Consider the following 12,935-nt stretch of genomic DNA (forward strand, 5'->3'; position numbering starts at 1 on the left):
CATCCCCGGCCGCAAGGCAGGGCCGAGCAGCGCCCGTGCCCGCTGCCCCGCCCCGCGCACATGCATGTCGGCCGGGCCGCACTCACCGGCGATCCTGAGCACGGCTCTCTCGGCGGGGTCCAGCACGGAGCCGCCCTGGATCTTGCGCTTGGAGCGCTCGTGCCGCGGCAGGTTCCAGGGCAGCGTGTCCCCCGGCGCCGGCGACACGGAGCCGGATTTCTGGCTGAAATCGTCCTCGTCGGAGAAGTCCGCGGAGGAAGACATAGAGCAGCGGTAGGAAGCGTTTCCCGAGCTCTGCACGGAGGAGACAGAGGGGGAGAGATGCAGACACGCAGCCAGACGGAACCCGCCCCGCCCGGCCCGGCCCGGTCCCCTCCCCTCACCATGGCGGGGGCTCAGCGGGGACGCCCGGGGCAGGAGTGAGGAGAGAGGGCGGCCTGCGCTGCGGCCACCATCGCCTGCGATTTGTCCAACAATAAAGCCGGCAGCAGCAACAAAAACCCTTCCCGGCTACCAATCCAGAGTGTTTGGCTCCCCCGCCAGGACGAGCTCGAGATTGACCCGCCCCGGGCTGCCGGTTAAATCATTCATGCGAGCCTGTCTCTCGGGAAAATAATCCGCCCCCCCAACAAATCCAGGATGCCGGACTTTGTTGTTGCGCGCAGGTTTCCGAAGCCGCACCCTGGTAAGTCTCCTTCCCCTGCCTCTTGCTCAGCTGCCGCCTCTGCCCTGGTCGGTGTAACCCGGACCTGCCGGCTCCCGGATCAAGTGCGCTGCGGGGAGGGAGGGACCTGGGCGGCTGCTCGCGACAGCACACAAAAGGCGGCTCTCGGCAGTGCTGGCGAGACAGCGCCAGTAAACAGCCGGTTGATCTCGATTTACAGCCTCTTTGGTCCCCAACACAGTAGAGAGCAGCCACTCTTCCGGCCCAGGAAGGCATATAAGGAATGATGCAGTGCAGGGACAGGAGCGGAGGCCATTTCTGGGTCCCCTGACCCTGGCAGGGCGAGGTGGGATGGTGGCCCTAGTGGGTGATCTGGTAAACAGACCTTCAGGATCCAACAGGCCTCTCATGGGGTGTCCAAATCCCAAGACCTCCAGGCTTGGGCCTGCAGGTAGGATGCCTGCCAATGGATCTGGGAGCACCTGAAGTCCCAGGGTGAGAGCCTGAGTCTGAGGATGCTCCCGGGTTGTAGGTATGTGTTTAGGATTGAGTTCTGCCTGCGCCATCGATATGGTTTTTGGATCAATTGAGTTCTGCTCAATCGATACGATTTGGAACTGATTTCGCTAATTTGACCTGGAACACAAAATATATTATTAAAAAGAAAAAATAAAACCAACCTCCAGAGGTGTCAGGACCCTGGGGTGGGGGCCTCCTTCCTGCCTTATTTGTTTCTTAGCATTCTTACCTGAGGATAGTTGTGGTTTCTCCTGTGCACCTGACTGGAAAACAATGGCTCTACTAGCTGATTCAAGATGGGGATAGCAGCTAGCTAGCCCTCATGCTGTGTAATCCGCTCCAACCCAGCAAATAGTGCTTTGACATGACTTTTACCAGTGGTATGTTATTCTCAACCTGGTTTATTCTATTTTTTATTTGGCACAGTCCCTCTTCAACCAGTTGTTATTTTAAATATGTTTTGCAGGGTTTTACAAGGGCTTATGATGTGCCCTTATTTAACAAACAAAAACCATCACTGTGGTATTGCATCAGCAATACATGATTGGGGATATAATTTTTGGACTGTTTTTCCATGGGCTTTCACTTGCATACATGCGCGCCATGAAAAGGAACATTATTTTTAACATTAGCATCTTGTTTTAAGCTCAACCCAAAGTTATAAATGATTGACTACTGCTTTGCTATGTAGCATCAAATTGTCAAGTGCACACAATTTTTCAAAAAGATCCCATAAGTAAAGGAGGAAGGAAAATTAGTGACTGTTCCTCCTGCCCTCACTCAACTGTACTCCAGTCCTCCTTTCTCTCTCCACCTCTGTTAAAGGTGAAAATACTGAATGCAGACCAATAAGGAACCTTTCTATAACTAAATCTGTGTGGTGGCATTTGCCATATAATGATGTATAGGCAGCATGGTTATGAGCATAGTAATGATCTTGTCACAGCAGTGGTTCTCTGGATGACTGGATTTAGTGCAGGAGAAAATGAAACCATCCCCATGAACCCCAAGCAGAGGTGCAAGTGCTCCAGTAACACCCCCATTTCTGTTTGGAGGGGGATGCTCTGCATAGTCACAAGTTAAATTTCTCTTAGCTTGTCCTTCACATCAGATGTCCACCCCAAAGGGAACCATGCATCATGCATGAAGTCTGCACAGCCTGTTTCCTACATGCTGGCTTGCCCTGGTTTTTCTGCTTATTCAGTGGCAAACAGTCATGGAGATGGGGACAGGATTCACCCTTGGAAATTTCTCTAGTCATCTTTCATATTTTTATTTGTAATACAGTATTTTTGTTTATTTTTACACAGTGCCTGGCATATACAAATATAGACTATAATAATGATTTTTATTAAAGATGTGTGGGGAAGAAGATTACTACTAAATCCAGAGGGTCCCCTTGGCTTTCTTATGGAGTTCTGACACCCTCCTTTAGGACATCCTCCTTTAGGAAAGGTCCCTCAAAACCTTTATGGCCCCAAGTTTTAATCAATACCTGTAATAAGTCTTTCTTTACTTGGAGAATAAAAATGACACTTAGAAGACTACAAGTAGTAATCATCTCCACACAGCTGAAATGAAGTCATCCCTGGAGTAAAGCATGGCACTATAGTGGTGTATGAAACATGTAAAAACACTTTCAGCTTTTCCAGACAAAGTTGAGCTAAGCATGGCAGCCGGCAGGTATCTGAGCATCTTCTGATGAGCCATCATCCTTTTAAGTGTTACTTTGTCCCTTTAGTTTATTTAGTTCTTCAGAAAAAACAATTGTTCCATTATTGATGGTTAAAGTTATCATATTTTCAGAATAAAACTGGAAAGGTTGAGAGCAAGTTTGAGGTAGCAAAATACTCCCAACAATTGTACACTGTAGCAGGGTCACTCTCTAGGGATGGCTGTGATGCCCCTGGTGGCTGCAGGGTACCCTCCCTTTGCTTCCCCCTGCCACACCTTAATATTCTTAATAGATCAAGGCTCACTCTAAGACCCGTAACAGCCTCTTTTTCTACATCTATCTTCCTACCAATGGATTCCTCTCTCAGACTTGCTGATCCCAAGCAATCCTTCCTATTAGGTGAGTAAGCCCTTGTGGTCCTCATATGCCCCAGGGCACCTGTTGCTTATGGGCTATTCACAGTCTCTGGCCTCCCCTACAGCTGCGCCTATACCTCACAGATTTTGCCAGTCTCATTTCATGTTTCACTGAGCCTCTATGCCCTAGTCAGTCTCTGCCTCTCTCAGGCTATAGGCCTTTGGCTGTCAGCTCTGTCCCTCTTGGGCTGTATTGCTGTTTGCACTCTGCCCTCAGCAGAATCAAGCTTTACATGCCTCTGGCACAGTGTGATTTCTTATATCCCTGCTAGTCCCAACCCAGACTGCCAATTAAAACTCAAGCCAAAAAAAACCAAAACAATATAGGCACTCTGGCTCTAACACAAACAGTAAGCCTGCTTTACTGCCTCCTAAATGTTTTCTTTCCAGGGTTCAGTCCTCGGTCAAGCCTCAGAACCTAACTTGCAGTACTCAAGCTTGGCAGGGCCCCAACCAGTCATCCAGCACCTATCCATTCTGGAGCCAGATTAGACAGGTGCTGGATGTGGGTTTATATACCTCACAGGCCCTGCCCCTTTCCAGTCAGATGATGGCTTGGGTTGGCTGCAGGTGTTTCCCATTTTAGCTTATTAGCTTAACTCCAGAATAGTTTATTGCTGCTGGTAACTGATGTAATAGCAGTTTACCTCCATGCAGGGCTCTAGCCTATTGTACTGCTGCAGAGCAGCTAGCTCTGCAATAGGTGCTCATAGCAGGTAGATCCCCAGGCACCTGCTCTCTGGCAGCTTATAATGAGCATTCTCCTCCTGAGGCTCTCCCTACTGCTCTTTCCATCTAAAAGTAACAGGAGCCCTAGGCTCCCTCTTATATATACTGTACCTTAGTAAAAAAATGCTTCTCAGTATCACTACTGTCCACTTCTGACTAAGCAGTAATGTTCATCTTTCTCAGTGTGCATTTTTTCTGGTAATATAAGCCCAGATCCTCAGACACACTAAGTGCTTGATTCTTATTTAAATCTCATCAATTTCTAATGATCTAGGTCAGATGTTGGCAAAATATGGCCTGCGGGCTGAATTTGGGCCCCCAAGGGATTTCATCCTGCCCATGGCAGGTCCCTCAGCCCCACCCAACCCAGGTGCATGGGCTGTGGCGCATGCAACCAGTCCCACTGCCCACAGGTTTGCAGCAGGGCTGCACAGCAGCCAGACTCACTTCCCAGCAGCTCCAGTGGCAGCGGCTCTTTCTACCTGACGCTGCTACTGGACCTAGCCCTGCTGCCCTATACTCATTCAACTTTTCTCTTCACTTCAGCCAATTTTTGGTATTCTTAAATACTCAATTCCACTGAACTATTTGATCCCAAAATGCAAATTTTCCTTGGCCTAGCAATAAGTCTTTATCAAACATTATGCAGTTATAACAAAATTCTGACTGATTAACACATATATGGTATCCTGAAAGATGTCCCTGTGACAATGGGACAGCATGTGAAAAATAAGGTATGAAGTGATAAAATATGAACAACCCTTTTAGTTAAGTATCTGTATAGAATCTTATTCTGTACAAATGAAAAACAATAAGTATAACATGTTTGCCCAGCACATTTGACCCTTTTGATTTCTGTTAAAATATTGACTAGGTATATCATTCATTAGCTTAGTTTTAGAGACATTAGGGGGAGCAGGGCCAGACTCTGCTTACTTGAAAGACCCATGAGATCATGGGCTCAGACGGCATAGTTGCTTTATTCTAGGCCTTTGATTATGCATTTCTTCAGTTCATAAGATGATTTGCTGAGGCATCTATTTTTGAACAAGGGTAAATTACTGGATTTGCACAGCACATAATATCATGTGTTTTATCTAATATCTTACACATCTAATCCTTTAGTCCACACTACAGTAAACCTAATTGTACCTGCTGTAGGAAGGCAGACTTGATCTCAGTGGCTCAATTCAGCATCACCACCACTTGGGGGTGCAAACTATACACACAAACCTTGGGAAAAAGCTTCCCAGGAGTTGCCATATAGTGAGTATTTAGGTGGACAAGGACCTGAGATATGTCTGGTACCTGAGATTTCTTTCTCAAATCATATAGGAAGTAGAGCAGGGCAGCACCTTGATGACTAATTAATTCTGAAAGGCATAAGCTTTCACAGGCTATAGCCTAGTTCATCACATACAATAAACACTATGGAAGACCATTTGTAGTACCTGACCAAGTAGGTTGTAGCTTATGAAAGCATATGTCTTTCTGAATAAGTTAATCTTAAGGTGCTATCCTGCTTTGCTTCAAATGAATACAGCTAACTACCTCTCTTCTCAAATCATGTGACTGACTAGTTGATTGAGGCCCAGTTCTGTTCAAAGGAAGCAATTTTACAGTAGTAGGAAAGGCCAAAAGGAACAGCAGTGTGGACACACAACCAAAGCTTGAGGGAGGTCTAGATCACAGGTAGGCAGCCTTTCCTGGCTGCAGGCCAGAATGGCCCACCCCAGGTCAAAGGCAGGCAGGTAGCAACTCGGATCCGGCCACTGACACTGGTCTTTCAGCCGAAGCCTGCTACCACCGAATGCTGCCAAAGCCTCATATCTGTGGGTTGGATCCAGTGGTTCTGCGGGACAGATCTGGCCTACACACTGTAGGCTACCAACCCCTGAGTTAGATGGTTATTCCCTGTGAGGAGGGAAAAAGAGAAGGAGCCTGAGCAAGGCTTGGCAGAGGACTGCTTGAAAAAAGCAGTCTAGAGGGCCAAACCAGAGAGAAACAGCATAGGACTGGGAAACAGTGGAACAGGGCAGTCTTGGGTTTAGGACTGGATGCTGCCCCAATATTTAGGATGCACAATTGTGGCTTGTAACCTGAGTGCCAAATGAAGCACCCAGGTTAGTGATCAGCAGAGACCCTGGTTTTCTCTGTTTAAAAATCACAAATTCTCTGATAAAAATTGCAGATTTCTAATTAAAACCCCCCAAATCTGTGTTTTTTCACCTCCATGGTCCACCAGCTGGGACCTAGCACAGGAGAGCGCTCTGCACCACCACAGGCACCAAAGTCAGGTACCCCCTGCCCACCCACCATCAATGTGCCCACTCCATGCTACTGCACCTCACCTTGGAGGCTATGGTGGCACAATGCTCCCTCCTGCACTGGGTCCCGCTTATTGGGCTGCAGAGGTGCCTGCTGCCCAGAGCTGGTCTGGCCTGACTGCAGCCCCACACCCCGCTATAGGCATAGAAATCTTGGGAGGCACATGTTGCCCTCACTCACTCACACATCACCTGTACCCCACCCCACTGACCTGCCACATCGCATGTGCCCCTCCTTTGCCCCTACGAACTTATCTGCAAAGAGCTGCTGGAGCTGCTCTCTGCCACTGCCTGGCTGCTACGTGCATGTGGATGTGCGCAAGCATTCTCGTGGTGCCCTTGTGCCCCACTCTCCCCGGCCCCAAGCAGCCCTTTGTAGGCTGGAACTCTGCCAGCCTGCAAGGGGAAACCCACAGTTTCCAAGGGTTTTTGCCTTTAAAGGAATCTGCGTTTTTCTCCTTTAAAGGAGAAAAATCCGCATTTTTCCACAGCAAACAGAAAACCCGGATTCCTGGTGATCAGTAATCTCTGCCCTACAGGCCAAAAGAACTCCTTGCTGGAGAAGGCACAAAGAAGTTGAGCTAGACAATGAAAGCAAAAATCATTTCACTTCAGCTTGGCTTTATTTGGACTCTTGGGGGTTTCCCCCCATAAACTGGAAAACCAAAGCACCATAATCTACGTAGCCATTTAAGAGGAACTTAGGCACTGGAGAGCTAAGGACATGTTTACAAGTGTATCACAGGAAGGCACATAGTTTTTGTACTCTCATTTCTCTAGGCACCTACTAGGGGAGAACAGATTTTAAATCTTAGGCAGTTTTGCTGACAGAATTTCTCAGTGGCTTGCACTGAGTCAATGCAACACCCCATCAACCAACACCCCATCTTCTACCCATAATGTCTACTTCTCCAGCTGTGCTGACTGGCTCAAGGCCCACAATGGAGATGGGGCAGTGAACATCCCACCCTTTGAAAATATTTTTCAATATGGGGAGACCTTTCACATTGGATTAGGTTCTTGAAAGCCCATAGGCTTGTAACCTGTGTATTGATTCTCTGGGAGTATATAAATACACACACACACACACTTTATACTATTTATATTTATAAATATACTATTTATATTTCTGAAATACTATACTACCTAGGAATCACTATACCACGTTTTATTTCATGAAATTCTTTCTTGTTCATAGAGAAATATGAAAAAGGGAAATTATAAATTAATAAAAAGAACGTTGACCTATATGAAATCCAAAAGTGAATATAAGAACAATTATTTATTACTGATTTATTTATTAATCTATTTTAATAATACTTCTGTTTTGAGAACAGTAAGACAGTTAGCTTTATATAAGTGTTTTTGTCCTTTTTATTTCACTCGCATCATAGACTGAGTGATAGTAAATGGAATGTCTGTTAAGATAAAGTAACTTAATAAATGTAAGATGAAACCAAGGAAGAGTAAGTGTTCCTGTTGTTAAAATATTTACCAGGTAAATCCTGATTATATGCTACAGGGATAGAAAGTACAAACAGCCAATGTATATAATCAAATTTTGTAGACCACTTAGGATGGCATGGTGTCAGGACTAATCACAGTGCAAACACAGACAAGAAAATGAGAGCCAAAAATAAGGCCAGTATAAAAGCAATTGTGTAACCCTCAAGAAAGCACAGTACTGAAACTTCTGCAATTATGATTCGCATATCTGAGGAATACCCAGTATTTTTTCTATGTGTGTGCCCTTATCTTTTATCTGCCATCCACACAGTCAGCCTTCATAGGCTCCCCCCCTACCTTTGTTAAATAAAGCAGCAAGAAGAAACCCAAAAGAAAAAATGTGTTAAACCTAAAACTCACAAATACTAGTGGCTTAATCTACATTAAAATACCTTCATGGCCACTTATAGTCATTTGCTAAAATTCTTCCTCCCTTTCTACTGGTAATGGAAGATGACACTAGGGACAGAATCCTATTTCACTTTCTGTGCCCAAATGGCACTTACCTAGGCACATAATTGCCCTTGTTGGCACTTGTGTATAGTTAGGGATCCTATTCCATGGGCAGTGCAGACATTCAAATGTCTATGTGGGTATCAGGCATGGGCAGCTGGCTGCACTCTAACTAGGTAGGTCTGCAGTTCATGGATATCTGAGCATAACATGACATGTATATCTGAGCATAACTGAGATTATAGCTGGTCAAAATCCATGCCTACCGGGTGTTAGACAGGCAAAAACTTACACCTAAGACAGGTTAGATTCTGGAGATGGCGGGCTCTCCTGTGTGATTTTTAGCCCAGTAGTGGTTAGTGCTGAAAATAAATATACATAAAGCCTACCCTTTGGCCTCCTGGTTAGAAGTCAAAAACATGCATGTTCAAATTCCATCTGGGTGAGAGAGCCTTAGAACCCACATCTTCTGTATCCTGAATAAGGGTCCTAACCACTAGAACACTGGGCTAAAATATGGGAGGGAATCCCTTCCCATGAGTCATGGGCTTTTGCCCAGCTACAGTTTCAGGTCCTAACCTTAACCAGGTACATATATATAGGGTGTGTCTACATAAGACGTTTACTACAGAATACACTAATCAGCTCCACAGTAAACATCTCATATCTACACATGCAGCCCTATTAGGGGAATTAACTCCGCAAGAGGGTAGTGCATATATGTACAAGTACTCCCCTGCTGCAGAATTCGTTACTCTGCAGCAGCGTGCATGTAGACACTGACACAGCTGGCTAGGAAACAAGGGTGCTTCAGTGTAGGGGCTGCCTCCTGACTACCACTGCACTGAAGTACCCTTGTGCCTCAGCCAGCCCCTCTGCAGCATGTTGAGTCAAGTCAGAGCACCCCCAGGCTGGCAGGCTGACCCCCTTGGTTCCTTGCAAGCCAGGGCTGCTCCAGTCCGACTTAACATGCTACATTCCCAGGTGCATGTGTAGATGCAGCACCCAGGAGCAATAAAGTCTAGCATAATAAGTGCCAGAGTGTATTGCTTCACCTTAATAGTACATGTAGATGCACACATAGAGTAGTATACCTGCTTGGCCGTATCAGTCTACTGTGCATTTTTACAGATGCTTGTGTGTGCAGAGTGCATAGGAAAGTAGGATCTCAAACTGTTTATAAGAGACAAAAAATGGCATCTACAGAGCTGACTATCATATGTGCTATTTTGGCACACAAACTGAAATAGGATTCTGCCCCAGACCTCCCACACATCATAGTTCATCACAACTAGAGTTGTACTCTGTAACTGTACAGAACTCAATCATTATCCAGTACTAGGGGAAAGGAAAATAACATTAGTTTACGTGTTTTGGGTAATGTGTAAACAAATAAGCAGTTTTCTAAGAACTACTCATAAAAGAATATAAGATTCAATTTGTCCCAAAGTAATTTTATATGTTTCATTTAAAATTCTGTTGAACAATTAAAATCGCTAGCATTCTTTGAAGCCTTTAGACAAAAAGTATTGACTTCTTAATAATATTCAGTTTTGTGTTATGTTTTTTTTAATTCAAATCCATTTTCTTTGTAAGAATAAATCAAATTAAAACTAAATTTGAAATTGTGATACAATGAAATCTACACTTACCATAATGCATTACAATCATTTAGATTAAATGATAGGTAATATTAAGTAGTATACGTTTGCTATTAAAAGTTTTAAGGAAAGTCAAACCACTGAAATGCTGAAAGTTACTTTCTAACCCTATGTTGTTAAAGTGTTCAGTTTCTGATAACATTAGTTTCTTCTGGAGGTGCAGAGTATATTTTCCTGATATCAGTCTATTCAGTTAGCTAAGTTAAATGATATTCACTGAGAGTTGAAAGAGTTGAATTTTGTTTCTGTCTCTGAATATGAGATATATTAGTTCAAAATCTCAACTGACAAGAGAGCACTTTATTAAGCATAGATAAAGATAATTCTTCCTTTCTTTGAGAAATCAATTAGTTCTGCAGCAGCCATGCTTTGTTTGTTTCCTAATGTGTCCAGCACTAAGGCTGATATTGTTAACTGAAAAACTACTGGTTTACGTATTTTTGTCCATCTTCCATGTAAATATACCAAGTTAAAATAGTTATTTAGTAAGAAGGAATGGAACCAGTTACCATTTCCCAACATAATAAAAACACGAAAATTAAAACTGAATAGATAACTGTTTAAATATATAATTGCTTAAATAAATATAATCAGATATAGAGTCTGCTCCAGGTTGGGGAAAATACTATATTTTAAGGCTATGGGTAGGTCCACATTGCAGTCTACAGGATAGTATAGAGAGATCCCAAGCTTAATCCCTATGTTAAATTTACTATACATCACAGCATATCAGTGAGAATCAACCCTTGTTTAGAAAGGTAACTAACACTGGAAGGAAGAATCAGTCATTTAAATTAAAATTTCCTGCTTGCTTGCTGATTTAAATTATGATTTAAATAGTCATTGTAATCAATTTGCTATTTTTCAATGAGGACAACAAGGTTGATCATGAGGACAAAAACAGAATAGATAATGGAATGACTGTATGAAAATGGAAATTACCACAACACCTGTGAAAGGAAAACTTAAAGAACTTAATGCAGTCCAGGCAGGGGAACCAAGTAATCTCCATCCCGGAGTTCTGAGTGGAATTCCGAGTTCTAGAAGCGGAAGGCAGAGGAGAGAGGAAGAGCCTAGTGCCCAATCAATGGTGGGCAGCAGTGGCTGGACAGGAGCTCAGGGACTGCAAATTAACTCCTTGTTAGCCACACACTGCCTGTGGACCACCAGTTGGAGAGCCCTGAACTAGATGGTCACAAAATGATTGGCCTGCCAACATAATGCAACCATGAAAAAGGCAAATGTGATCTAGGATGTATTTAGGTATTTCCAGTAGAAATAAGGAAATCTGGTACGATAGAAGTTATAATTTTGAAACCCTCCCTAACAGGAGAATGGCAGAGAGTTGGATATTGGAGATGGTCCCTCAGTTAGAGAGCAGCTAGTTAGTTAAAGAGACTAAGGAACTGCAGGGGCTTGTCTACTGCTCCATAAATAAAGTTTATTGTTTAATTCTTCTCACGCATGTATACCCGTGTTTACTAAACCTGGTGATCACTACATGGTGTCAGGAGTCTAAGAAAAAACTAAGAACCATAGGAAAGTAGGGCTGGAAGGGACCTCACAAGGACATGTAGTCCAGCCCCCTGCTCAAGGCAGGATCATCTCTAACTAACTCATCCTAGCTAAATGTCGGTCTAACCTGGTCTTGAAAACTTCCAAGGATAGATATTCCACAGCTTCTCTAGGTAGACTGTTCCAGTGCTTCACCACCCTTAATAGTTAGAAAGTTCCTCCTAGTTTCCAACCTAAGTTTCCCCTGCTGAAGACTGAAGCCACAGCTCCTAATCCTGTCCTCTATGGCTGCAGAGAATCCATCTCCATCCTCTCTGCGATTGCCTTCAGGTATTTGAAGACTGTAATCAAATCCCCATCTCAGTCTTCTCTTTTCCAGGCTAAACATGAAAGAATTTAATTTTCAAACTGAAAGAGAAGTTGGACACTTGAGAGCAAGTGGAGCCACACAGCCATGTAGAAGGATAAGTACCACTGTAAGTGGTCTTCCAGCACAGTTATAGTCTAAGTAAAAGGACAGTTAGTGATGCCAGGCAATGAAGCAGAGAATTAAAGGGCATTCAGATAAAGGTTTGAGTGGTGCTTCTCAGCCACAGGGACAGAGATAAAAATGACAAAGTCAAATCCTCAGTCTTTTTGCATCCTGTAAGGGAGCCCTGGCTCTACTTGCATCTTCAAAGAAGGCCGTTAGTTACGTGTAACACTGTCCAACCTGAGGAGACTGCATGCTGAAAAACAATCACTCTTGAAAGACACACATTTTTCTTGTGCAGACTAACAACAGGAGAAAGTATAGATCCGTATGTTATGGAACTAAAGAGACGAATAATAACCATGCTTTTGGAAACTTGACAGAACCTCTGATCATTTGTGGTATTGCAAACACTGCATTACAAGAAAGTCTACCCCATGAGTGAGACTCATCCCTAGAAAAGACTATCCAAATGTACAGAGCAGCAGAAGGCAGTAGAAACTGTGAAGGTCCGCTGCACAGCTGAATGCACCAAAAGGTGTTGTCCATGCAGTAGGGTAGAATTTTCTGTTGGGAAGGAGCCACCTCGCAGGGTGGAATTTTCCATTGATAAGGAAAGCTCTTTTTAACTTTAACAACAGGGATTATTTTCCCAGGTGCTATAGATACCAAACAAAAACCTCAAGTGTATACAGTTGAGCAAAAAGTGGAGAAGGTGTTTTTTATAGATAGTTTCATAGTTACTAGGGTTGGAAGGGACCTGAGTAGATCAACTTGTCTGACCCCCTGCCATGGCAGGAAAGAGAACTGGGGTCAAACGACCCCACCAAGGTGTTCATCTAACCTCCTCTTAAAGACCCCCAGGGTAGGAGCCAGCACCACTTCTCTTGGAATTTGGTTCCAGACCCTAGCGGCCCTGACGGTAAAGTAGCGCCTCCTGATATCTAGCCTAAATCTACCCTCTGCCAGCTTGTGACCATTATTCCTGGTCACTCCTG

At 44.2% G+C, this 12,935-nt stretch overlaps 1 protein-coding gene across 9 annotated transcripts in view; it reads right to left on the minus strand.

The window, feature by feature from the left end:
• The window catches only part of DST (dystonin), a 478,409-nt gene that overhangs the window by 408,797 nt on the left and 56,677 nt on the right, over window positions 1-12,935 (minus strand). For all 9 annotated transcript variants that reach the window (XM_019537571.1, XM_019537570.1, XM_019537564.1 and 6 more), the window contains exon 4: window positions 87-294. In XM_019537571.1, coding sequence (XP_019393116.1) covers window positions 87-294 — 208 coding nt within the window. The remainder of the gene's footprint in view (window positions 1-86; window positions 295-12,935) is intronic.

The sequence above is a fragment of the Crocodylus porosus genome, unplaced genomic scaffold, assembly GCF_001723895.1.
Source record: "Crocodylus porosus isolate Cpor-Errol unplaced genomic scaffold, CroPor_comp1, whole genome shotgun sequence".
NCBI lineage: Eukaryota > Metazoa > Chordata > Crocodylia > Crocodylidae > Crocodylus > Crocodylus porosus.